Below are 27,626 nucleotides of genomic sequence, written 5' to 3'. Positions count from 1 at the left end.
TACTGAACCTGCGTCTCTGAGGATGGAGCGAGGTGATCTGCGCGTCCTGTGCATCTAAAGGTTTCTCTAGGTGACTCTGATTCCGGCTAAAGTCTGAGAACAACACCAGATTGTCTGGCCTCCCGGGACAGCAGTTTGCCCATCCAGACCAGAAGCAGAATCTTTCTTACTCTGGGCCCTACTCGAAACCAAACGCTTTATGAATAACACAAAACGGGCCAGAGAAGCATCCCCGAGTGTCTTGCACCTCGCCTCGCAAATCCGAAGAGCCTCACCAGGTACGATACTTCTTTCTTAGGGGTAGTCTTGCTTGCCAGAGACAGAGTGTTTTCTTTCATTTTGGATATATATTTTGACCAATCAGACCAATGGACCCACAGAAACTTCACCAAGTGGCAGGTTTTGAAAATGTGTTATTTTCTCTTTCAATTTTTAGCAAACACGTGTCTTACCAAGGCATCTTGGCATTTTTCATTTTTTGCTCCCCAGGTTGATTCAGCCCAATGTCATCAGTGTGGCAGACCACTGTGACATGCTGTGCAGTGGCAAGACCATCAAGATGTCTGTGACTAAAACCAGCAATGAGCCGGAAAATGATACAGCTCTGAGAGAAGACATTGGAAGTGTACTGCTGTCCCTGCCACGCGAGAGGAAACTATCTTCCTCCTGAGGTGGCCCCCGGGGAGGGCACAGGGGTGCAGCAGTGAGCAGGGCCTCCTGCCTGGGGCCAGCGCCTTCCATCATTCTCAGAACCTGGACATACAAGGTCTGGGATCTGACCTCTCACACCCCTGGACCAAAGCCATTCCTGCCTACTGGCCCCTCACCCTTGCCCTCCCCAAGCCCCCTGCCCCCAGGGCCTTCCCAGCACCAGTGAGAGGTCAGGGTCTTTAAAGTCTGAGCTGGGCTCCCTGGGACTTCCTCTGAAAGCACCCAGGACACCCTCAATATAGTAAATACGTGGGCAGGTAAATGACTGTCATCTCACTGCCACTGTCCTTGTCCCCTCTCAGATACGGCACTCATGGGGGGAGCACCCACGCTGTCTTCCAAATCAGGCGAGACACAGCGCAACATCCAGCACTGAGAGACTCCCAGGAGGCAGCACCCAAGGACGGGGGGACCCGTGGGGCAAGGTTGCTCTGGAGACAGCAGTCAGCAGCCAGGGGCTCCCTGTGGGCTCTGCAGCTGCAGTCCCAGCCAGTGGGGAGGGGCACCGAGCATGGGCAGGAAGTGCAGAGACAGGGGGGCTCCACCTGCCTGCACCCAACGCCCTGAGCCCACAGCAGCCACAGCAGCCACAGCAGCAACCACGATAATCAAGTCGGCTTGGCATTTAGGGCAAAGTTCCAAGCATGCAAAGGTCAGCCGTTTGATCAGGTCTGATCAGCTCATAACCACACTGCTTCTACCTGCACAGTTCACGGAGCGTTCCTGTTGTGGGAGGATGGAGACCCATGGGTCTGGCCGCTGCGCTTTCTCTGTGTCATCCATGAGCCCAACTCCCACAGTTAGTTTGTTCTTAGAACACCCAAAGCTCCTTTATCCTAATTCATGTGGTTGGAAGTCGGGGTTGAGGCAGGGGTGGAGGAATGCTCTTTGTCTTGACAGAGTGCAGGTTACATGCGTGTGATCACTCAGTGGCCCCTCCTGAGTGTGGCAGGTGCATTCTCTGTGTGCTACTGGTCAGTAAGGATGTGGCCACCTGGATCTGTGTGACCTCTGGTCCCTGCTCCTTCCTGCCCTGTACCCTGTTAGCTTTGGGTCACAATTCTGCACTACTGCAGTGCTTGCAATCCCTTCTGACATGTTGTTTGCCTGTGTATTGTTTTGTTTCGAGACAGGGTCTCATCCTCTGGCCCATGGTGCAATCTTGGCTCACTCAACCTCCCCCTCCCAGGTTCAGGCTATTCTCCCGCCTCTGCCTCCCCAGTAGCTGGGACTACAGGTGTGGGCCACCATGCCTGGCTAGTTTTTTTTTTCAAAGTCAGGGTTTTGCCATGTGGCCCAGGCTGGTCTCAAACTCCTGGCCTCAAGAGATCCTCCTTCCTCGGCCTCCCAGAGTGCTGGGATTACAAGCATGAGCCCTCACTCCTGGCCTGTGTATTTTTAATATACCTGAACATCCATTCTCTCTGTGTGTTTTATTTAACAGCCTCCCTTAGTCACCTGCAAAGTCTTTTCCTTGGGAGACTGTTTCCTCGACCCTGCTGCTCCGGGGCCAAGCCCTGGCTCACTCCTTTTTATTGAAACCTGTGCCATGGAGCTTATAGGGGTAGAGAGATCCCTTCTGTGGCAGCCACCGACACACTACAGCTTCGAGGTGGCACATCCCCCTCTCCTGAAGTCCCCTCACCTCCCTGGCCATGAAGTCCCACCCCTGACGGGAGGTGGTGTCAGGAGGCCTTCAGGTGGTCAGGCCAGGAGGCTGCACCCTGAGGAACGGGGCCAGTGCCCTCATAAAACAGACCCCGGAGAGCTCTCCCCAGCCCCCACCATGGGGAGATACAGGGAGAGAACTGTCTGCAACCCAGAAGCGGCCCTCACCGGACATAGAGTCGGCCAGGCCTTGGTCTTGGCCTCGGGACACCGAAACTGTTAGAACTAAAGGCTTCTGTGTGAGCCCCCAGGCTGTGGAGTTTTTTGTCATAGCAGCCCCAGGGGGTCACTAGGCTCCCACTTGATTCCAACTCAGCATGAAGTCACAGCCCTGAGTGCCTTCTGCCTGGGTGCCAGCCCCGGGGCGGGCTGGTGGGGGGCTGTGTGCGGGGAGTGCGGGGCGGGCGCAGGGGGTGGGGCACCGCGCTGCGGGCGAGTACTGCAGGGTAAGGCACCAAGGGTCCCTGCCTCCCTCACTGCTGAGCGCGGGCTGCAGGCTGGAATGGCTGGAGAGCCCCAGGGCTCGCCTGGACGCCCAGGGCAGGGTGCTCACGGGAGCATAGAGGGTACATGGGGAGGAACGCTGGGGTTTGGGTGACCCTAGGGGCGACGCACAGAGCTGGGCGCCGCCACTCACCTCGGTGCCTTCTAAAGACCTGGACATCCTGGGCCTTGGCGGCCCGGGGGCTCCGTTCCTCAGCGCGCTGAATGGAAGAAATCCCGCCCGGGCATCTCGGAGGGAAGCCTCGGAGTCCGTTCGGCCCTGGAGCCGGATACCAACCGCCAGGGCTTTCCAGGCCCGTCCGGGAAATGGTTTTCTTAGGCGAGTGCGAGGCGGGCCCCTCGGTTCCGATGCAGGCGCACTAGATGCCGGCAAGGCCTAGGGGACCTCGGTCGCCTCGAGGTCGCGGAGACCCCAAGGCCACGGAAGGACCCGCGTCTCCGCAGCCCGCACGCCGGGAAGCGTGGACAGTCCTCGGCGGGGTCCCGAGCCCGCTGGTCAGAGCATGGAGCGGCGGGTTGGGAGGGACGTGGTCCCCAGAGCGCGGGGCCACCGCAGGGGCCCCGGATGGGGAGGGAGGGAAGGGTCGGCCCAACGGGGTCCCAGCAGTTCCCCGCGCGCAGCCGCTCGGCTCCCTCCCGGTCCAGCTGGGAGCTGCCAGCCCTGGGCGTCCGAAGATAGCGGGTGCCCGGGGCAGCCCCCAGGGGTGCGGGCGAGGGCGCAGGGCGGCCCAGACAGTTCTCGCGTGGAAGTCGCCCGTCTAGATCCGCGACGTCTCGGACCCACAGGCCCCCGCACCCCGTGTCCGAGGCTCCAGGACGCGCAGGACCGTGGAGCCGTGCCGCCGCTTGCTCCTAGCCATCTGCGTCCGGGGGGCGGGGGCGGGGGCGCGGCCCGGGGAGGTGAAGAGGAGGAGCCAGGACGCCAGGGCGACCCCGACGGCGGGAGGGCGGGGCGGGGCGGGGCGGACCCTGGCGACTGGATAAGAGCCCGAGGCCGAGGCTGAGACCGCCCAGCGCGGCGGAGCGGGAGGGGAGGCTTCGCGGAACGCGCTCGGCGCCAGGACTCGCGTGCAAAGCCCAGGCCCGGGCGGCCAGGTGAGGCCAGGGTCGCTCCCGGCATCGGGGCGCGCCGCTCCTTCCGCAGACCCCGAAGTGGGGCGCAGGGGCGGGGGACGGGGGCCGGGCACAGTCTGGGGTCCCCGCGTCCCACAGACCGCGCCGTCTCCAAAGTCGCCAATAGTCGCAGGTGCCGAGCGCCCCCCGATAGCGCCGCATGGGACCCTGAGGCCGTCCGAGGCACGAGGAGGGTGCAGGGCTGCCCCCTGGCCCCGCTCCAGGCTCAGGACCGGGTGGGCACCTAGTGCAGTCACCGGGTTAGGGGACGCGTGGGTGTCTATGGCTGTGACTCGGGGGTCCTGGTTTCTTCTCGTGGAACTTAACCCTACTAGGGGTGCGGCGCACCCCAGATCCGATCGGAGTGAGTTTTCTACACCGCCGCCCCATCTCGCGGGGGCTTTGTCTGATTTGGGGGTGGTGGCGGGCGCGGGCTGCGCGCTGGTGCTCTGGGCAGGGCGGGGAGGCCGGGCGAGGACTCGCCAGGCAGCGCCGCTTCTTGCTCTGGGCGCGGTGAGGAAGGACGCTTTCTAACGGGCCACATTTTGCTGTGTAGACCCAAAACTCGCCTCTGAGGCCCCGCGTTCAGGAGCGGGGTCAGGTGGCCCCAGGGCGGCGGCGGCTTGCCGGAGACTCGCGAGCTCCGCACCCGACGCCCTCTCCCAACGCGGCCTCCTGCTCGCGCCGCGGAACCCCTTCGGCGGGTGTTTTACCCATCGGAGGGGTCGTGCCGGTTGAGGTTGTCACCGGGTGCGTGGCATAGCTCGTGATAGCTCATGGGTGAGGTTTTGTGCAAACTTGGATGCAGGGAAAGTTGCCTATTGGAGCCTCCACCTGCGACCTGTTTCAGTCATTGTGTATGTGTGTGCGCCTGTGTGTGTGTGAGTGTGTGTGTGTTTGTGAGTCTGTGTGTGTCTGTGTGTCTGTGTGTGCGTGCGCTCGACTGAAACATGCTGCTGCTGGATCCAAATGCCAGAAGTCACCCTGGCTGGGGCGGTGTAGACGCTCCGGCTCTCCTGCTCAGCATTGCAGGGGGGTTTATGTAGCCATTTGGACAGGATTTCCCGGGTTGCCCTGCTGGCCCAGGAGCTAGTTCCCGCGATGAAGCCCTGTCCATCCTCCACCCAGCTCTCTCAGGTGGGGTGGTGCCACCTGCCCTAGGTGGATGTGGCTTGTACAGACACTTTGAGGAAGCAGTTGTGGTGGTTATGTCTAAACTCTCCTTTACAGTGGCTGATTTTGCTTATATAAATTTTGCTCTTTATTACGGAGTATAAACAATACAAGCCCAGGCTTGGTGGCTCATGCCTGTCATCTCAGCACTTTGGGAGGCTGAGGCAGGAGGATCGCTTGAGACTAGGAGTTCAAAACCAGCCTTGGCAACAATAGTCAGACCCTGTCTCTACAAAAAAACAAAAACAAACAAAAAAACACAAAAATAACTTAGCCAGTGCTGTGATGCACACCTGTAGTCTCAGCTACTCTGGAGGCTGAGGTGCAAGGATCACTTGAACCTAGGAGGTTGAGGTTGCAGTGAGTTGTAATCACAACTGTATTCCATCCTGGGTGACAGAGCGAGACCTCATGTTAAAAAAAAGAAAAAAGAATACAGATGAACAGTCATAAAGACATTATTGAATGTTCTTTGAAGATTGTAAAATTGCTCTCTGGAAGTGTGGGGGAAGGTGGAAGTGATATCCATGCATTGTTATTAGAAAGCCACGCTAGAGCTCACACAGCATTGCACTTTGATAGGAGTGAGGAGGGGTGCAGGGGAAGGAGGGGCAAACCAGAGTGTCTGTCTTGAGGCCTCCATGGGCCAGTGCCCCAGCCCTGTGGTGAGGGCTGGCACTTCCCAGCTCCTGTGCCCCAGCTGTGTCATCTCAGGTGCTGGGAATGCACCCATCCCTTCCCAGAGGAATGCCCGTGAATGTCTCGGGGCTCTGCCCTCCACACAGGCGCGTCCCTAGCCCTGGCTGCTGGATTGTCGCATTCCTGTTGTGTGTTTATTTTTCATATTGGCTGAAGACCAAGAGGGAAGAAGCACAGAACTCCTCAATTTCCAGTGTGCCCATGAGTAAGAGCAAATGCTCCGTGGGACTCATGTCTTCCGTGGTGGCCCCGGCTAAGGAACCCAACGCCATGGGCCCGAAGGAGGTGGAGCTCATCCTTGTCAAGGAGCAGAACGGAGTGCAGCTCACCAGCTCCACCCTCACCAACCCGCGGCAGAGCCCCGTGGAAGCCCAGGATCGGGAGACCTGGGGCAAGAAGATCGACTTTCTCCTGTCCGTCATTGGCTTTGCTGTGGACCTGGCCAACGTCTGGCGGTTCCCCTACCTGTGCTACAAAAACGGCGGGGGTAAGTCCCATCTCAGCCTTCCTGAGCACGCTGGCTGGGCGGGGGTCGTGGGGGCAGCCGGGGCCAAGGCACGCACCAGAACGAGATAAAGCTGTACCCATGCATGAAGACGGAGCTCCCTGTGAGAGCTCGCAGCCAGTGCAGATCTTCCCAGAGGACATCACAAAACCATAGAGCAGGGCTGGGAGCTGCCTTGTCCCACGCCTGCATTTCAGAATTCAGGAAAGAGAGGCCAGCGAAGAAGCTGGGGGGTGGGGGGTGGCAGATGGAGCAGCTTGGCTCTGCCTCCTGTTTCCAGAGGCTATTTTCACTTTGGAAAGAAAATTCTCAAAGGTCCAAAGAACAGCCTCTGGCTGACTTTGGCAGCCTTTGCAAAGCATGTGGAGGCCCTGGAGCCTGGAGTGGCAGAGGAGGCCCCTGGAAAGTGCCTGTGTCCCCTGCACCCTCCAGAACCCAGCCACAGAGCCAGAAAGCGAAGATCGAGGCAGGGCTACTCGGGACGTCCAAGAACATTGGTGATCCCTTCCCAGGAGCTTCTTTGGGCCTCCCAGCCTGCCTGCCTGGCCTCCCTCATTAGCCTCTATGCTAGGTCTGGGAAGGGAGGCCTGGGGAAGAATTTGGGGGGAAGCCTCACAGGATGCTGGAGGAGGCTGGCATTTTTATGCCCATCTTGAAGAGGGGAAGACAGAGGCCTCAGCAGGTACAGGAAGGTGCCCAAAGACAGAGCTGAGGGGCCCCATGCCTCCCCATCCCCTTCCCCAGGAGAGAGAGTGGCAAAGCTCTCCCTCACTCCAGTCAGACCAGGGAAGCAGAGGGGATTTTGGAGGTTGAGACCAGGGGCCCTGGGCTTTGTGCTGGGGGTGGGGGAGGTGCAGGTTTCAAAGGAACTAGGCTCTACCCTGGTGGGGCGCCCAGCACCTGGGGCAGCAAAGACCCTCAGCCACTGTCAATGGGGGCAGCCTCTGAGGGCCCCGGAAGCTGGGGACAGGATGCAGGGCCCACTCAGCTCAGGGGCAGAGTTGGGGGGGTCACAGATTCACAACTCAAGAGGCAAAGAGGATCAGGGCAAAGTGGGGGGATGCAGGCCAGGGAAGGGCACCCCAAACCACCACAGGGAAGGACAGTACCTAGAGCACTGCCGAGCATGGGCAGGGCCTCCCTGCGCTGCTCTTGGATTTGACTTCATGACTCGGGGTGTGCAATGACAAGGGGATCCAGGAGGGACGTGTCAGGCACTGACAGCAGTGGAGGGCGGGCTTCGGGACTCATCTATCCCAGCCTGGGACTTCCCGTTGGAGAGTAGGGTGAAAGGGTCAGGCCAGGACATGGGTGGTTGACTGGGGTAGCAGCCCGAGCTCCCATGAGGAGAGATGGACCCTTCCAAGGCCCCAAACTCGAGGTGCTGTTCTGCCTCACAGGTGCCTTCCTGGTCCCTTACCTGCTCTTCATGGTCATTGCTGGGATGCCACTTTTCTACATGGAGCTGGCCCTCGGCCAGTTCAACAGGGAAGGGGCCGCTGGTGTCTGGAAGATCTGCCCCGTACTGAAAGGTAATGTGCGGGTGCCTCCCTTCACTCTGGCGCAGTGTGGATCACGGTGGTGATGCTGGAGCTTTCAAAGCAAGCCAGCTGCATCATGGGCATCCAGCCCTGCTTTGCTAAGACACAGGCATGGCACACGCCACTTGAACTTGGGTCTTACCTTAAAGATCTGTGATGACAAGGACTGGATAGTTCATTCCCTTGCTCTAGGTGAGGGTCCTGCAATTCATTTGTGGTGTTACTTTGTCAAGATGTTAAAATGTAGTTAAGATAAAGATAAAACACATGTCTATCTATGGATCTGCCATCTACCTATCATCCACCCGTCCATCCATCAATCATCTGTTATCTATCTATCCACTATCTATCTTTATTATTGATCTTTATATCAATCATTCACCCATCTATCTACCTATCTACCTAATCCATCCATCCATCCTCATCATCTATCTGTATCTGTTTCCTGTGGGTGCTGTAACAAATGACACAAACTGGGAGGCTTAAAAGGCACACGTTTATTGTCTCACAGCTCTGGAGGCTGGAAGTCCAAGATTAAGGTGTCAGTAGGGTTGATTTCTTCTGAGGCTGTGAGGAAGCATCTGTTCTAGCCTCTCTCCTTGGCTCAGAGACTGTCTTCTCCCTGTGCCTCTTTATACTGCTTGCTTCTATGCATATCTCTGTAACCAAATTCCCCCTTTTTATGAGGCCACAAGTCCTGTTGGATCAGGGACACCCTAATGACCTCACTTTAACTTGATCACCTCTGTAAAGACCTTGTCTCTAAATAAAGTCACATTCTGAGGTTTGGCGGGTTAGAACTTCAACAGATGAACTTGGGGGAGGGACACATCCCACAATTCTATCTATCTATTATCTATCAATCATCTATTCACCTGTCTATCATCTACCCATTCATCCATTTTCTATTAATCCATCCACCTATCTATCAATCCGTTCATCCACCCATCCATTCATCCATCCATTCATCTATCTATGGATCTATCATCCATCCATCCATCCATTATCTCTTGATCCATCCATCTACCTATCGATCCATCTATCTATCCATCCATCCGTTCATTCATCCATTCATCTATCTAAGGATCTATCCATCCATCCATCTTCTAGCTATGATCTATCCATTCATCCATCTGTTATCCATTGTTCCATCCATCCATCCATCCATCTATGTATGGATCCATCCATCCATCCACCTATCAACCTATCCACCTATCTATTAGCTATTGATCCATCTAGTTGTCACTGAACCTTTCTGGCTGCTGGTGTCCTGCTCTGGCACCATGAAATGGACACACCTCGTGTTGAGTGCAGGTGGCCTGCCCAGCACCAGGCCCTCTCCCGGCATTTCTGACTCCATCCTCCTGAGACCCTGGGGAGGGCACGCACTATGTCTCTGTGTTGGAGATGCAGATGCTGAGGACCAGAGGGCTGGGGTCGTTCCCCCTGGTGTCCCCATCAGAGCAGAGTGGGATTTGATCCCAGATGTTTCTGACTCCCCAATCCATGCACACAGGTCACGCTTCCCCAGTGGGCCAAAGCCACCTCTCAGGGGCTGGTGGTTCAGGGAGGGTTCAGGCGTTTACTCAGAGGCACCACTCAGAAAATTGGCATTAAGAAAATGACTACTAGAAGGTCAGCCTCTGGATACTTATAGAAGTTCTGGAAAAGCTGTGTGTTTAGAAGACAGCTGAGCCCAGCACAGCCCCAGGACACATTACCAAAGGGTCAGGGGTGGGCCTTCAGAGGTGAGCTGCTGACCTCCCTTAGGAGAGGGAACAGATGGCATTTCACAGCTGCTGAGGTCAGGCTCCAGGAGGAGAAGTCACTCTCGCAGCTGTGGAAATGCTGAGATTGGACAGGTGTGATGGCTTTTCCCACTGGTCAGGTGTGATGGCTCTTCCCAGGCACGAGACTTGTTCATTCTTAATGGGCTACTTAGTGAATCTTACGACTTCAGTAGTTTCTTCCTAGGCTCCATATTCACTGAACTGCACTGAAATGGAGCTATGAAAAGAGGCCTCCCTCCCCACCCCCACCCCACACACATCTTCAGAGTGAGAGACAGATGCTTTAGGCATGCACCAGTGCCAGACGACCCCTTGGCGAGATCTGCAGGTAGAAGTCGAACCGTACAAGAATTGCTCAGAACATGCCTCCATCCCCGTCGTCAGGTCCCCGATATCAGGTCCCCGATGGAGGAATGTAGCAGCTAATGGAAGACCCAAGCGTGTCGTTACAGACAGACAGGTGCGCGTGTCAAATCGGGCATTGCAGTGAACCCAGGCTAACAGTTCAAGACACACACACATTACCTGTGTCCTCCCTGGCCCTGGCCAGTGCCACGGATGTGTTTCAGGGAGGAGATGCTGCCTTTGAGCCCACAGTCGTAAGCGACGCTGAGCTTGCACCGTGGTCCGTGTTGGAGAATATCTGCTGAGTCAGAGATGAAGCTGGCCCACTGGGGTAGGGGAAACTGGGGAAAGATGACATTGTGCTCTGGCACAGGCTGCAGCGACGTCAAACTGCTTTGCTGGATTTTCAAGAGCCACCCTGGAGTCTGTCACAAGTGTCTTACATGGCACAGCCCCATGCCCCACTCCCGCCAGTGAGCCTGGTGTTGGAGCAAGTTAAATCACCTCTTCACATGCAAGATTCAGGTGAGGAGGGCAGGAGGAAAAGGGGCCTGTGGGTCCGCAGATAAGAGCTCATTTCCTTCTGTCTGTCACATGGAAAGGATGTTCACCAACAAAGCTGCCGGTGTGGGTCTTCATGATGCAGTCCATAAAATGTCAAGAAGCAATTTCTAAGAATTTCAGAGCACCAACTTGACTTGGGCTAGTAGAGAACCTCTGACTTCCGTCAGCGTGAGCAGTGGCACCTCATTCTGAAGAAATGCAGCCGGCGGATGCGGGCATCTCATCGTGTTCCCCACAATGCACAGCTGGGGGAAGCTGGGCAGTCATCTCCTCCGTGTCACAGCCCCTGTGCCCACAATACCGCATCCCGTGCCGCCAGCTTCGTTCTGAAGACTAGTCCCAGAGGAGGGCTGCAAAGCGTGGCCGCAGGAAGGAAGGCTCGTGGCCCTGCGGGCGGATCTTGGGAAGAGCTTGTTCACACTCACCTAGTCCTGGTGAGGAAGGAAAATTGCAAATCACAGAAAGTGAACTGTTCGACCCACAAAGGGATAGATGAATCAGTGCAAGAAAGCTGGACTTTTTAGAGATGAGACACATTGAGTTGTTGAATCTCAGTAACGCTGCAGGTTCCGGTGCCAGTGTCCCGTTTGTTCTGCCTACCTGTCAACCGCAGGATGCCAGTTTAGAGAAGACTGACACTGCTCATGAAATTAGATGTACACCATGCACCCCCGGCACCCTGATACATGTGCCTTTGTCCTTTTTAAAAATTTAGTTAATAAAAATGCATGCGTTTTCATGTCTCACTGAATAGAAGTGCCACGTGGTAAATTAAGACATCAGCTAAAGTGCCCAAAACAATCATTATGGAGCTAAAAGACCATCCAGCCCTGAGCAGGTGGCAATTCCATGGGGAAACGAAGCTAGCTTTCCAGGGAGCCTGGTTGTCCCTGGCCCCTCCCCTCCTGCAGACCTGCTCCCTGCTCCTAACTGGGAGCCAAGATCCACCCTCAAAAGCCAGGGGGTGGAGTTCATGGTGAGGCCCAGCTGCTCAGAGGCCATGATTCGCCTGCATTTCCCATAGTCTCGCCAGGGCAGCTTGAGATGGGCACCACAGCCAGAGGGGCCTCTGGGGCCTTCAGCCCCGCAGTACACCCCAGGGTCCTGAGAGTTGGGTCTTTAAAACTCTCCTTCTCCTCCCCTCCCCTCGCTCTCTCTCTTTCCCTCTCCCTGTGTCTCTTTCTGTCTCTTTTCCTCCTTTCCTCTCTGTGTCTCTCCTGTTCTGTCTCTTCTCCTCTCTGTCTCTCTGGTACATAAACACACACAGCAAGCACATACTAAAGACACCCAGACTGACACAGAGAGGCGTCCTACCCCCTCTTTCTTTCTTTCTTTTTTTTTTTTTTTGTGAGACGGAATCTCGCTCTGTCACCAGGCTGGAGTGCAGAGGCCCGATCTTGGCTCACTGTAACCTGCGTGTCCCGGGTTCAAGCGATTCTCCTGCCTCAGCCTCCAGAGTAGCTGGGGCTACAGGTGTGTGCCACCACACCAGGCTAATTTTTTGTATTTTTAGTAGAGACGGGGTTTCATCATGTTAGCCAGGATGGTCTCAATCGCCTGACCTCGTGATCCGCCTGCCTTGGCCTCCCAAAGTGCTGGGATTACAGGCGTGAGCCACCGCGCCCGGCTCTCTCCCGTCTTTCTTCCAAAGACCTGCTTGATGCCTCCTGTGAGGTGTGGAGGGGCTGCTCCACCAGAGGCTTCCTCCAGCAGGATCCATGCATGCGTTGACAACACCCTCTCCTGAAGCCAGCTCTCGTGGGTGCCCTGGGGTGTACAGGTGTTCAGGGATGGGGCAGGGCGGCCGTGCTCGGGTGGGCAAAGCACCATTGGCAGGCATGACCCTCAGCCGGCTTCTGTTTGTCAGGTTTTGGTTTCATTGCCAAGGGCAACCCCATTTTACAGACGTCCTGGAAACCCTACCATTCGATTGTATTGAATATAAAATATTTTATAGTCAATCATATTTTAGTGTGATTTCTCAAACACAAAACAAACTACACACAAGGTTAATATAAAAAAAAGGTACTAAGCAAAAATAAATTTAAGGAGATGGACCTTAAGAGCTATGCTTGAAATTCACACTTACTGCCGAGCTTCCTGGGAGTCAGACAGGAGGGAAGGGGAGCGCCACGTTCTCATGAATGTTTTCCCTGGAAACGCGAGCAGGGACTTTGCCTGCCACCTCCTTGGGGAGAGGGCCTCCCGTGTCACTAAACGGTGTTTAAGAAATGTGTCAGGTGAAGCTTCATCTGGAGCCCACAGTGATGTCATGAGCAGAGATCACTAGAAGGTTCTGTAGCAAACAGGGTAGTGGGTTTTGTGTGTCTGGGCCTTTGGTGAGCTTGAGGAGCTCGTGGTGAAGTTGGCTGGTTGGTGAGGGGCCACACATCGGTGGCCCAGGTCAGGGGCTCTGCCTTCCCGAAGAGCAGGGCTTGGAGCAACCAAATGCCTGGCCAGTGCTCACACTGTTCAAGGGAGCCGTTTCCTCACCCAGGTGCCCAGGGAAGCATCCACAACCAGGAGGGGTCTCTTGGTAAGGGGGACTCTGGTGTAGGGGCTGCACTGTCCCATGGATCAGAGCAGGCCCATTTGCTCTGGGAGCCGTGTCAGCCAGTGTGGCCAATGGTGATGTCATGCATAGTGGCCATGGTGATGTCATGATCCCATGGTGGCCCTGCCGATCTGTGATGCAGGGCAGGAAACAAAAGCAGTGGCTCTGGAAGGACCCAGGGCACAGTCAGCCCTTCCTTCGGACTCTGGGTTGGGATCCACTCTGGTGGTGTTTGATCAAAGACTTCCCGGGGTTTCAAGCTAAGGACTTGATACAGAAAGTTTTAACCTTGAAAAATTTTCAAATTGGGCATCCATTGTCAGTTACCACCATGGAAAACCCTCCACGGTGCTCTCTGGAAACAATGTGGCTGGCTCCTCGACAGTGTGGCTCCCAGCCTGGCTGCCTGGGTGAGTTCACTGTGGATCACAACCCAGCCTCTCTCCTAAGGGACTCCGGACAGACTGTGATATAGAATCATTTAATATGGACCAGATGCACATGGGAGAAGGCCTTTCAACGGCAATCCATGACAGACTGTGATACAGAATTATTTAATATGGACCAGATCCATATGGGAGAAGGCCTTTCAACGGCAATCCGTGACAGACTGTGATACAGAATTATTTAATATGGACCAGATCCACATGGGAGAAGGCCTTTCAAAGGCAATCCGTGACAGACTGTGATACAGAATTATTTAATATGGACCAGATCCACATGGGAGAAGGCCTTCCAAAGGCAATCTGTGACAGACTGCGATACAGAATTATTTAATATGGACCAGATCCACGTGGGAGAAGGCCTTTCAAAGGCAATCCGTGACAGACTGTGATACAGAATTATTTAATATGGACCAGATCCACATGGGAGAAGGCCTTCCAAAGGCAATCTGTGACAGACTGCAATACAGAATTATTTAATATGGACCAGATCCACGTGGGAGAAGACCTTCCAAAGGCAGCAGCTTGGCTTTCATCATCACCACTACTGAGCACACTTTCCAAGAGGGATTACCCGCACTCCTGATCTTAGGTCTGTTTAAAACAAAGTTTTGAGCCTTCTTTTTGCTTTCAAGGTAGGAAGAGAACTTTACTGAGGTGCCCTGAGCATGAGAACAGCTTCTCCTAAGGATTGAGACTATAAAAAGCAACCCAGGCCACTCCCTGCAAAAATCACCTTGAAGGTATGCTCCTACCCCTGGCCATGAACAGGCAAGACAGGGCATGGCGCCTACTGGGTTTTAATAAAGTAAATCAAAGTTGTACCCAAACTAATCATGTCAGCAAACTGAGAAGAAATGTGGAAATGAAAAAAATTCTTCCCGGAGCTTAGTAAAGTGAACCCCAGTAGCAAGAACATGATAGTGCCCATCCAGCAGTGAACAAGGAGGAAGCCATCTGACCACCAGGCCCATCTGCCCACCAATCAGGCTGACACCATTCCAAAGACTGCTGACCACTGAGTTCTGTTCCAGTTTACCAGGAGACCCCATAAATGATGGATCCCAAATTCCAGGTCTGTGATCCTGGAAAGGACACTCTAAAAGACCCTGGATGGCACTGGATGGCCATGGATGGCCCTGGCTGGTCTTTGATGGTCTTGCATGGCCCTGGAAGGCCTTGGAAGGTCAAACATCACTCTGAGTAGTCCTTCATAGTCATGCAAGGCTCTGGGTGGCCCAAGGAAGCCCTGGATGATCTTACCTGCCCTGGGTGGACCCTGGTGGTCTTATGTGGCCCTGGGTGATTCTAGGAAACCCTGGATGGTCATGCATGGGTAGTGTGACCTTGGATGGATCCACATGGCTGTAAATGAGCTCAGATGACTCTTCTGAGTAGTCTTGTGGGAGAGGCATGAGCAGCTATAGATGGCCACAGATGGCCGTAGATGGCTATGGATGGCTCTGGATGGCCGTGGGTGGCTGTGGATGGCCATGGGTGGCCGCAGATAGTTATGGGCAAATGCAGATGGCTGTGGATGGCTGTGGATGTCTGTAGATGGCTGTGGATGGTTGTGATGGCAATGGATTGTTGTGGATGGCCGGGTGGATGTGGGTGGTTGTGGATGGCCATGGATGACTATGGATGGCTGTGGATGGATGTGGATGGTTTAGTTGGCTGTGGATGGTTGTGGATGGTTGTGGATGGATGGATGGTTGTGGATGGCCGTGGATGGATGTGGATGGCCATGAATGGTTGTGGATGGCCATGGATGGCCACGAATAGTTGTGGATGGCTATGGATGACTGTGGATAGTTGTGGATGTCTGTAGATGGCTGTGGATGGTTGTGAATGCCAGTAGATTGTTGTGGACGGCCAGGGGTGGATGTGGATGGCCATGGATGACTGTGGATGGCTGTGGATGGATGTGGATGGTTGTGGATGGATGTGGACGGTTGTGGATGGCCGTGGATGGCCATAAATTGTTGTGGATGGCTATAGCTGACTGTGGATACTTGTAGATGAATGGAGATGGCTGTGGATGGCCATGGATGGCCCTTTGCAACTCAAAGTGGCCCTGGATTAGCCTGGGTGATCATGTGTGGTCCTGGGTGCCCTCCATAGTCCTGAATGAGCCTGGTGGCTGTGGGTGGCTGTGGATGGCTGTCAAGGACCCCAGGTGTCCCTTAGTGACTACTGGCAGTCTTGGTGGCTCTGGGAGACACTGGGTGTTCCTGGGTAACCCTAGATGACCTTTGATGGCCCTATTGCATGGGTTCCCTAGGTAGCCCTGTGTGCTTCTGGGTGGCCGTGGATGATTCTGATGGTTTCACATGGGCCTGATAGCCCTGGTTAACCATGGGTTGGGTTGCCCTGGGTCACCCAGAGTACCCCCTAGATGGCCTCAATGATCCTAGATGAAGATCACCCTTATGGATCCTGAGTGGCTGTGGTGGGGATGGATGACCATGTGTGGCTGGGGGTGACCTTGGTGTCCCTGGGGGTCTCTGGGTGCATAAGGGTGGCCCTGGATACTCACCATAGCTCTGGGTGACCTTGCTGGCTCTGGATGTCCCTCAGAGACCCCTGAAAGTCCTTGTGTAGAAGTGCATGGTTTTGGGGAGTGGGCAGCTTCTTCTCTGTGGTCACAGTATGAAATCTGATCTCAGGCCTTTCACGGGCCTTCCCCTGCATGTTTGAAGATGCTGCCTGGCATCAGGGCTGTCCAGGAGCTGTGGGCTCAGGGTAATGTCTCCTGTGAGGGGAGGCGGAAGGGACGCGTTGCTGATGGTGGCTCTGTGCTCCACCTGCGTGGGCTCCACGGCCTCCCCCTTCCCGCTAGGTGTGGGCTTCACGGTCATCCTCATCTCGCTGTATGTCGGCTTCTTCTACAACGTCATCATCGCCTGGGCGCTGCACTATCTCTTCTCCTCCTTCACCACGGAGCTCCCCTGGATCCACTGCAACAACTCCTGGAACAGCCCCAACTGCTCGGATGCCCACCCTGGTGACTCCAGTGGCGACAGCCCAGGCCTCAACGACACTTTTGGGACCACACCTGCTGCCGAGTACTTTGAGTAAGTGGGAGTCGGGTCCTCGGGAACGGGAGAGATGGCGCAGCCAGGTCCCCCATGGTAGCCCCTTGGTTGGACACCAGCCCTTACTGACTCCCAGGGTGCGGGGAGGGGGAATCTGTTCCTGCACTCCATCCCTTTGATGCTCTGGAGGGGCACATTTCTGAATCACTGTGGTGGTCTCCAGGAGCTCAGCAAAGCTCCTGTAGGGTGAGCCCTCAGCAAGGATGGGGCACTGAGCAGCTCCCCGGGCTGCTCCCAGCAGTGGCTCAGGGTGGGAGGGGGCTGGTGGGGAACACAGCAGCCCCTGTGTGGAAGGTGGGCAAACTCCAGTCTCTGGGAGCTGCAGTGGCGCCTCTGGAGTGAGTCAGCCCCATGTCTGGGCTCCCTTCCTCCCTGCTCTTCCTCTGTGCGTAGCCTGGGGCCGAACTGCCTCACTCAGGCCCTTGCCCTCTCCAGAAAAGATACGTTTCTGGGTGTCACTGCACAAGAATTCTCTGGCTTCAGTAGGCAGCCCCGTCTCCAGGGTGACCCAGCCATCCACTTTTCCCAAGACTTTGTTTCGTTGTTTACGTGCACGGCTTTATTTCTGTCTCTGGGCCTCTTTCCACCTCCCATGCTGGCGTATCCCATGTCCAGCAGTCTCCTGGGGCTCTATCTCCTCCCTTTGCCCTGGCCAGGCCTGACCTGCACAGTCCTCCCCAGCCAGGCCTGTTCCTCACTGTCCACCGCAGCCAGGCCCAACCCTCACTGTCCACCCCAGCCAGGCACAAACCACAAAGTCCACCCCAGCCAGGCCCCTCCCTCACTGTCCATCTCGGCCAGGCCCACCCCACACCATCCACCCCGGCCAGGCCGGATCCTCACTGTTCACCCCAGCCAGGCACAAACCACAAAGTCCACCCCAGCCAGGCCCCTCCCTCACTGTCCACCTCGGCCAGGCCCACCCCACACCGTCCACCCCGGCCAGCCCCAACCCACACTGTCTACCCTGGTCAGGCCCGTCCCTCGCTGTCCACCCCGGCCAGGCCTGATCCTCACTGTCCATCCCAGCCAGGCCCAACCCATACAGTCCACCCCGGCCAGCCCCAACCCGCACAGTCCACCCCATCCAGGCCCGTCCCTCACTGTCCACCCAGGCCAGGCCCGCCCCTCACCATCCACCTGCAGCACCTGCTTTCCTGGACCCCGATGTCTCCGATGAAGTCCTTTTGGGCCCCGTGCCAGCTCCTGCTGGCCCTCCCTCATCACCAATGGCCTGGCCCAGCCTGGAAGGGCCGTGACTGACCCCCAGGGGTTCCCTGTTTCCCCTGGACCCCTCCCAGAATCCGGACCTGGCAGGTGCCATCCACATCCTCCTGCCCTCGCCAGCCGGGCCTGGGGCCTCGTGCCGGGTCGCCGTTCTGACAGGCGGACGCTTAAACTCAGCCGCCATTTCGGAGAGGACAAGAGGACGTTTGCGCGATTCTCCTCACATCTGCTGTTCCTCGACAGCCAGGACACTCCTGTCTGGGGGCTCGCTTGCCTAGTTAGATGCGTCTTATTCACGTTTATATGCAAAAATGAGTCCACTTCAAGGTAGGAAAAGGAACTTTGACTAATAAGAATAATTCCAGTTTTAACAGCCAGTAGGTGCCTTTGCAAAATTTGTTTTGAGTCAGAAAACAGGGAGCTTGAAAGCAAATGAAGCATCTCATGTTATGTTTGTACAAGTCATGGTCATAGAACAGCCAGGCGGGAGGTGAGCAGAGAAGCCCCCACCTCGCCTCTGCTGGGGGAGGATCATCCCCGAGAACTTTGGTCTTGGTCTGCAAAGGAACCTTTGGGGTGCACAGCCTCCCAGAGAGATGCTTTCTACATCTGAAAACCGTATGGACAGACATCACTGAGGTCTTTTCCTGCAAGGAAGGGACCTTCGCCCTCTCCTGGGGGTCTTGTCAGAGATGGCTGAGATGGAGCCTTCGGGCAGGCCGGAGGGTGTGGCTTGGAGAAAGCAGGGCTGATGCTGCCGGAAAGGGGCCAGTTCTCATGGTGGGCGGGTGTTCAGTCTCTCAAACTGCTCTGCTCTCAGATATTCAGAACCCAAGTGCTTGGTTCTAGAATTCCTCCTCGGACATGGAAGCATATTGCCGGGACTGGCCTCGGAGGTGAGGAGCCGGGGTGGAGGCAGGTTTTGGGGGGCTACCCGGAGTTTTTCTTAGAGCATGAGGAAGATCACGGGTCGCGTGGGGTGAGCGTTGTGTGGGCCTTTCTTGTGGCTTGGGAATTGGACAGGAGTGACGAACTCTGAGGAGGACGGTGCCACGATGGGAGAGAGGGGCCCACCAAGTACCCAGCAGGAGGAGAGAGAGTCCAGGCTGGGGTGCCAGGAAGGCACTTGTGGGAGGAGGGCTGGTTTCAGAAGGTGGGGCAGGCGGGAGAGAAGATGCACCCGGGATGAGTCCTGGTTGGTTTGCCTGAAGACACTTGGGCGAGCATCGCCATAGGAAATGCAGCTGCAGGCAACGTCGTGGGAGAGTCTGGGCAGGACTCCCGTGGGTAACAGTCAAGGAGGAAATGATAAAATCGTCCAAATAATGCACAGTCACACCATTTGTCCAAGTAGATTTTAACATTCTCGAGGGAGAAAACTCCCATTGCGTGTGGATGGGCTGTTCACACCTACATTTCCCTCATTAAACACCCCATGAACACTCCAGGCCTGGGCTGCATGTGCTCTTGCTGTGTGCCCAGCTCTCAGGGTTAGCATGCGATCAAAGAGATGGGACAGCAGGAGAAAGTGGGGGGGCACACAGGGGCAGAGGCTGCAGAGGCGCCACCTGGGCAAGAGCCTGAGAGTTCCCGGTACCCAATGCCCTGTTAAAGCTGCCAAGTGCAGCCATGTGGGGACTGCCTTTTGTTTGGGCAGTGTGGGAAATGTTGACTCATCTAAGTGATGTTAAGATAACAAAATTGGAGAGGAAAACTTAGTGTAATGATTAGTCCAGTGATTCATTGTTAAGAATGCTAGAAGGAAAGAACACGTGTTATTATTTTAAGCGATCAGACTAGTGAAGTCTATTTGGAAGTTCTCAGTCTGGAAGGAAGGAAGGAAACAGAAAGGTGCCCAGCCCTTCACTCAGAAGCCCTGTCCGCACTGGCACATGGTACACTTTAGCTGGCGACAGCTCAAGAGCAGACGTGGGGAGCTGGAGAAGGTTTAAGATCAATTCACAAATGATTAATGACTCAGGGCACTGAGGCGCTTGGCGCTCCTCCCACACCTTCTGAAGTTGATTTTCCCACCAGTGGGACTGAGGTTCCCCTGAAACAGGCCCCGGTGACTCTTGGGGAGCAGGGGGGACAGTCGTAATGTGCTCAGATCTGCCAGGGGTTTTCTGGATTTCAAACCTGCTTTATAAAGCAGACCATTGGACAAAGGATGTCAGGTTCCTGCCAGCGCATGTAATCAGGGAGTGGATGTCTCACCGTGAAAGGCCGTAAAGGCCAGAGTGGCTGTGATGTATGACAGTGCAGCTCTTTGTCCTAGATAATGGGCATGCCTGACTTTGTCAGTAACCACAAGAGGGATTGAGGTTCCTACACAATGCACGAAACATGCCGCATGTTATGAAACATGTCATAAATTTGACAACTAAGATGTTAGCAAGAGTAGATCTGAAAGGGCTTTATCGTGCGTTTTTACTACAGGTCCTCAGGAAGTAACCATGAGGCCTGGGTGAGACGCTGGCCGTGTCTTCTGGGCCCTAAGTCAGAAAAGACTGCTGAGCTGCCCCACTGATGGTGCTTCCTCCATGTGCCATGAATGCCGTGTGCAGTGCTGGCTCCTGCACCCTGTGTTCCTCAGGGTTGGCAAATGAAACATATCCTGTGGGACTTGCTGGCACCCCTGGCCCCCAGGGTTCCCAGCCAGCCTTCCTGCATTGCCACTTCCTTCTTGGGCAGCAGCCCACCCACCAGAGGGAGGTGGCATGGTTCCTGCAGAGGAATGAAAGGAACCCTTCCTTGTAGGAACCTGGAGATTATTGATTAGCTGCATCCCACAAATTTGATATGCTGTGTTTTCATTTCAAAACCCCAACACAGGACCACATAACTCTGACCAGTTTACAGTTTCCCCACTTCCATAAATACTTATCGACACTGCCCAATATAAATTATAAAGTTATAAATTAAAGCTATTAACTTGCCTCAAATGGACTGCATTAGCTGCATCCCACAAAGTTTGATATGCTGTGTTTTCATTTCATTCAGTTCAAAGTATTCCCTAATCTTTCTTTTGATTTCTATTTGACTAACAGGGCATTTTTAGAAGTTTGTTGTTTAATTTGAAATATTTGGAGGTTTGCTAGATATTTTTGTTATTGATTTCTAATTTAATTCTGTTTTGGCAAGATGATATGCTTATACATCTTTAATATTTTAAAATATATTGAGACTTGTTTATGACCTACTAGATGGTTTACACTGGTGAATGTTCCACGTGCACCTAGAAAGAATATGTATTCTGCTGTCTTTGGTTGGAGAGTTGCATAAATGTCAGAGAGGTCATGTTAGGTCATGGTGTTTTTCAGGTTTTCTACATCCTTACTGGTTTTCTGTCTACTTGCTCTATCAGTTACTGAGAAAGGGGTACTGAAATCTCAACTATCATTGTAGATTTGTCTGTTTCTTTTCCCTTCTATCAGTATTTGCTTCATTCACGTATTTTGAAACTCTGCTATGAAGTGCATACATGTTTATTATTATTAGTCTTTGAATTGGCTGCTTACCATTTGAACTATCCTTCTGGGTTAGATTTCTCATTCTGAAGTCTACTTTGTCTGATAGTAATATGGCCACCCCAACTTTCGTACGATTACTGTTTGTGTGGTATTATCTTTTCCAGCCTTTTATTTTTAAACTATATGTGTCATTATATATAAAATGGATTTATTGTAGACACCATCGAGTTTGTTGTGCTTTTTATCCAATATGGCAATCTCTGTTTTTTAATTAGAGTTTCCATTCAATAATTGTCAGCATGGCTGGCTTTAAGTCTTTCATTGTGCTAATTTTTTGCCCCATCTTTTCTTTGTTTCTTGTTTCCTCTATTTATTCCCTGTTTTGAATTAATTTTTTAGGCTTTCATTTTGTCAACACTATTCGCTAATAAACTATAGCTTTCTGTTTTCATTTTTTCATGGATTTTATAGGGTTTACAACATTGATCTTTAACTTATCACAGTCTACCTTCAAGTGACATGATACCGTTTCACAGAACAGAAGGGCCTACAACAGTAGACTTCTGTTTCCCTCACATCCTTCGTGCAATTGTTGTCATAGATTTTATTTCTACAGTATGTATCACTCCATGATACCTTGCTGTTATTTCTGCTTTAAGCATTTACATTTTAAATAAATCTAACAAAGAAATGTTTTATATTTACCTGCATAGTCACCATCTCTAGTGCTGTCCGATCCTGTATGTAGATTGGGGTTTCCATTTAAGACCATCTTCCTTCCATCTAAAGAATTTCCTTTAACATTTCTCATAGCGTAGACTTGCTGGCAGTGATTCAGCTTGGGCTTTACACAAAAGTATTGTGCCTTCTTGGGGGGCTATTGTGGTAAGCTATACATAGCATTGCTTTTACCACCTTAGCCATTTTTCAGTGCAGTTCAGTGGCATTAGGTACAATCACATGTTGTGTAACCATCACCGTCATCCATTGGAACTTTCTCCTCCTCCAAAGCTGAAATTTTGTCCCTATTAAATACTAAGTCCCCATCCTCCCTCTACTTTCTGTCTCTGTGAATTTGTCTACTCTAGGTCCCTCCTCTGAGTAGAATCACTTTTTTTGTGACTGGCTTATTTTCCTTAGCATATGTCTTCAAGGTTTATTGAAGAATTTCAGAACCAGAATTTCATTCCTTTTTAAGGCCAAATAATATTCCAATTCCATTGTATGGATATATCATGTTTTGTTTATCCATTTATCTTTTTCCCTTTTAGAGACAGGATCTCACTCTGTTGTCCAGGCTGGAGTGTGCAGTGGTATGATCACGGCTCACTGCAGCCTTGACCTTCTGGGCTCAAGCAATCCTCCTGCCTCAGACTCCCAAGTAGCTGGGACTACAGGTATGTGACACCACATCCAGCTAATTTTTTAAAATTTTTTGTAAAGTGGGGTCTTGCCATGTTGCCCAGGCCTGTCTTAAACTCCTGGGCTCAAGTAATCCTCCTGCCTCAGCCTCCCAGAGCACTGCGATTACAAATGTGAGCCACCACACCTGGCCAGATCTATTTATCTTTTGATGGACATTTGGGTTGCTTCCACCTTTTGGCTACTGTAAAAACATGCTGCTATGAACTTCAGTATTGAGTACCTGCTTTCGAGTAGATACCCAGAAGTTGAATTGCTGAAGCTATGTGATAATTCTGTGTTTAATTTTTTGAGGAACCACCACACTGTTTCCCACAGTGGATGCAAATCGGAACAAGGGTTCCGATCTCCCCACATCCTTGACAACACTTACTTTCTGCTTGTTTATTTTGATAATAGCCATCCTAATGGGTGTGAAGTGGTCTGTCATTGTATTTTTGATTTGTATTTCCTTAATGATTAGTGACTGTTGGGCATCTCTTCATGTGTTTATTGGCCATTTGTATACCATCTTTGGAGCAATGTCTATTCAAGTCCTTTGCCCATTTTTGAATTGGGCTGTCAGATTTTTTGTTGTTGAGTTTTAGGAGTTCTTTACATATTTTAGGTATTATTTTCTTATCAGATTAATAGATGATTTGCAAATATTTTCTCTCATTCTGTAGTTTTCCTTTTTACTCTGTTGATAGCATCCTTCAGTGCACAAAAGTTTTAAATTTTGATGAAGTCTAATTCATCTTTTGTGTCATATCTAAGAAACCAGTGCCAAGTCCAAGATCATGAAAATTTACCCTATGTTTTCTTCCAAGAGTCTTATGGTTTTAGCCCTTATATTTGGCTCTTTTATCCATTTTGGGTTAATTTTTCTATATCATGTGAAGTAGCTGTTCACTGATTTTCTTCTGGTTGTAGATCACATTTCTTGCTTCTTGTCATGTCTAGTAATTTTTTATTAGATGCTAGACTTGGTGAGTTTTATACTAATGGGTACTTAGCTCTTGTTGTCTTTGTTTAGAGAGTTAGATTTGTTCTAATAGGAAGTTAACGTGCTTTGGCACAATTTTATCCTTTGGAAGCTTGTTTCACCACCTCACTGCTTTGGCTCCCTCTTGGTAAAACGGGGTGAGAGGGCTGCTGTGAGGTCATCACAATGATGCGTGGGAGGCCTGAGCATGCCTGGATCACCACCAGTGGCTCCACTGTCACCCAATTGAATCATGGCCACGAATTCACCAGGAAAAAGAGCCCAGCAGAAATTGGGAGGTGCCGTGCCTTTTCCACGCCTGGCGAACATCCTGGGCCAATGCTTTTCTGGTCCTCCCAACTATTATGGCTTATGAAACGCCTGCACGTGGGCCTGCACTTATGCCCCTTCCCAGACGTCCTTTGATTGTCTCGCCTGCCCTGCCCTCAGAAGCATGGACATGCTGTGAGATGCACGGCTTTCCCCTGTTCCTGGCATGGCTGCTTCCCATGCTGTGGTCAGCTGTGGGGACCCCTCTTCTCAGGTTGACAGCACTCAGGAGTGTCCGGTTCTCTAAATTGTCTGTGGGTTTTCAAATAACCTCAACGCACAGTGACTTTCTAATCTCGAGAAGGGGCTCGACCCAGTGTGTCAAGGTGCTGCGTCCGAAGTTGCTTTCGTGTTTGATGCTGAGCCAGCTGTGTGTGCTGTGGACACAACCTTGTGAGAAGGCCCCGAGTTGGGCAGCGCACTTTCCCTGGGCCTCCCCATCAGGTCCGGGAGGGCCTGTGCCACGTATGGGCATTGACTGAGTTTGCCTTTTCTCCAGGCACCTGGGAAAGGGGAGAGGGTGTGCTGTCTGGTCTGGGTGTGTAATTCATGCACATGTGTGTGTGAGGCACCGAGGCTGCCAAGGCGTGGGTGGGTGGCATGCTGGGGTCAGCAACACCACGGGAAGTGAGTGAGGAGTGGTCCGGGCTGCACAAAGTTGCTGTGAGGCCTCAGAAGCTCTCAGTGATGAGACTTTGCTGGGGGAGCAGAGCGACAGGGATTGGCCAGCAGGAGCAGAGCCTGGTGTGTGGCAGGAGGAGTGAGAGGAAGGCCCTGGGAGTCCCCACTGCCCCAGGAAGGGCAGGCATGACCTCCACCAGCTCAGACGACTTTCCCTGAGCAGTGCGGGTGACGGACAGCCTCCTGACTGAGCGGCTTGCCCCCGGAGAAGAGCAGAGAATGGTGGTGATGGTTTCAGTGGTGCAGCCATCTGCCCACCCAGCCAACCTGGGGCCTGTGCCAACCTGGGGCCTGTGCCTGGACACCCTCCAGGATAGGACGGAGGCACTGTCCAGCCCTTTCAGGGCTTGTGGGGCCTTCCCTATTGGCAGCAGCCAGGGTGTCTGGTATGATTCTGGAGTTTGAAGAGCCGAATTCCTGGGACATGGCCCTGGAATGCCTCGCAGCTGGTGGAAAGCTCCCCAGGGCTGCAGTCGGCCGGGCTCCACCGTGGGTGTCAGGTGTTATCTCCTGGGGACCTCAGTGGACCCACAACAGAAGCAAACCTGGGCAGTGGGAGCTCCTTTCATAATGCGGCTCCTGGCTGTCACAGCTCCTGACTCTACAGTGGCAGCGGCACGGCTGTTACAGTTGCCTTGGCCCCAAGTCACAGTCTGCAATGGTGATGCAGCTGACTGCATGTAGCCTGGTGCACGTTCTCCTGCAAAGAGTGTCACCAGGATGGAATGAGTTCCCACAGAAAGGGGGCCCAGGATCTGTGCCTGGGGCAAGGAGCACGGCTGACGGTCAGCTCCATCCCTCACCCTCTGTTCTGCCCTTTCTGAGGGATCCTTCAAAAAACAGTGGAACTGCGAGTGATTCCTGCTGGAGCAGAGTCATCCACTGAATCTGTTCCTTGTGGAATCCTCATAGCAGCAGGGGCTGTGAGCAGGTGTCGTGAGCCGTCCCCTTAGAAAACAGTGCTGGCTGGCGCCTGTGTGCCTGGCATTATTGCTAGAGTTTGCTTGGCCTCATCCCTGGAGAGGGACCCTGGGGCTGTCTTGTGGGCAGCAGTGGGTACCCAGCACTGTGGGCAGCACCTGTGGGCAGTGGTGGGTACCCAGCACCATGGGCAGCACTGGGCAGCAGTGGGTACCCAGCACCATGGGCAGCACTGTGGGCAGTGGTGGGTACCCAGCATTGCTCAGCAACTTCCTTTTGGTTTCTGTGGCTCCTTTTCTTCAAAGACCCAAGGTGCCCTTTCCCTCCCCAGCTCCAGTGAGCAGGGGTGCCAAGGGCAGACGGTGAGGCAGGGCTTCCTGGGCCTCCCATGTGCTCCACGGGTTTCAAGGGCAGCCCTGACACCTCTGCCAAGGCCTATGGGCCAGACCTCCCTGGAAGGCATCTCTTGTCCATCAGACTGGATGCTTTCTGCCCTGCTGAGATGGGGAGGGCAGGTCCCTGGGCAAGCTCAGCCGTCCAGTTCCAGGTGGGTTGACAGCCACCCACAGAGTCCCCCGCTGACTCCCCTCTGCAGACGTGGCGTGCTGCACCTCCACCAGAGCCATGGCATCGACGACCTGGGGCCTCCACGGTGGCAGCTCACAGCCTGCCTGGTGCTGGTCATTGTGCTGCTCTACTTCAGCCTCTGGAAGGGCGTGAAGACCTCAGGGAAGGTGAGGCTTGGGGGTCATCAATTGGGCCTGTAGACATGGGGCCACCAAGTGGACATGTGTCCGTGGCTGGACAGGGGATGCACACGTGGCCTCAGTTGGGTTTTGTGCTACAAATGTGGCCATGGCCAGGTTGGGGTGGACACATGGCCATGGTTGAGTTTGGGGGACTCATATGGCCATGATCAGGTTGGGAGTGTACACGTGGCCATGATTGAGGGTACACCTGTGGCTGTGCCGGGTTGGCTTGGGTAGACACGTGGCCATGGCTGGGTGGGGGGAGTTGGACACGTGGCCATGGCTGGGCTGGGTGGACACATGGCACAGTTGGGTTTTGGGTCCATATGTAGCTGTGTTCGGGGAAGGGCCTCAGGAAGGAAGCACCCACGGCAGCGTTTCTGGCAGGAAGGCACACACAACATGATTTTTTTGTTGATAAAAATACTTTGGGAGGCTGAGGCGGGCAGATCACCTGAGGTCAGGGGTTCAAGAACAGCCTGGCCAACATGATGAAACCCCGTCTCTACTAAAAATACAAAATTAGCCAGGCGTGGTGGCACATGCCTGTAATCCCAGCTACGTGGGAGGCTGAGGCAGGAGAATTGCTTGAACCCAGGAGGCAGAGGCTGCAGTGAGCCGAGATCATGCCACTGCATTCCAGCCTGGGCAAAAAGAGTGAAACTCCATCTCAAAAAAAAAAAAAAAAAAATACTTTGGTTGTTATATGGGCCAAAGCCAGTTTTGACCAAGATACGACCCCTCCCTTGGAATAGTGCGGGTAGTATGGCACCAGCCATGGGAGTCTCCCGCAGGGACACAGCCCAGAGCTGCCCTTCAGCGTGCCACAGTGCCGTTCACCAGTGTGAATCCACTCACGTCCCACGCATCAGAAAACCTCCATCAGCCACTCCCAGCTACTCTGGCAGACCGAATGCAGAAAAGGAATGTGCTTTCCCCGCCAAGTTGTTCTTCCCATTCCATCCCTGGGGAGGGTGTGCAGGACAGAAAGTGTCTGACCTTCTCACTCCAATGAGCATTTGCTGAGCTGGCGTCCCAGGAAATGTTTGGGAATTGGGCCTCCCAATCAGAGGACAAGCCGTCAGGGCAACCCGGTGCCCCTGTGCCAGTGTCTGCTCCCAGCAAGGGCCCCGCCTGTGCAGCTTGGTGAT

The 27,626-nt window shown here is 53.7% G+C and overlaps 1 protein-coding gene across 2 annotated transcripts in view; it reads left to right on the top strand.

The window, feature by feature from the left end:
* The first annotated feature begins 3,897 nt into the window (after positions 1-3,897).
* The window catches only part of SLC6A3 (solute carrier family 6 member 3), a 51,344-nt gene continuing 27,615 nt past the window's right edge, over positions 3,898-27,626 (top strand). The window contains exons 1-5 of one of the 2 annotated variants that reach the window (XM_054489658.2): positions 3,898-3,978; positions 6,025-6,355; positions 7,774-7,905; positions 16,453-16,687; positions 26,322-26,460. In XM_054489658.2, the coding sequence (XP_054345633.1) occupies positions 6,070-6,355; positions 7,774-7,905; positions 16,453-16,687; positions 26,322-26,460 (792 nt within the window). In that variant the 5' untranslated portion in view covers positions 3,898-3,978; positions 6,025-6,069. The remainder of the gene's footprint in view (positions 3,979-6,024; positions 6,356-7,773; positions 7,906-16,452; positions 16,688-26,321; positions 26,461-27,626) is intronic. The other variant, XM_063664633.1, reaches the window with a different exon arrangement.

Source organism: Pongo pygmaeus, chromosome 4 (assembly GCF_028885625.2).
Source record: "Pongo pygmaeus isolate AG05252 chromosome 4, NHGRI_mPonPyg2-v2.0_pri, whole genome shotgun sequence".
NCBI lineage: Eukaryota > Metazoa > Chordata > Mammalia > Primates > Hominidae > Pongo > Pongo pygmaeus.
The sequence above is the reverse complement of the archived record's forward strand: the minus strand, read 5'-3'. Positions and strand labels throughout refer to the sequence as shown.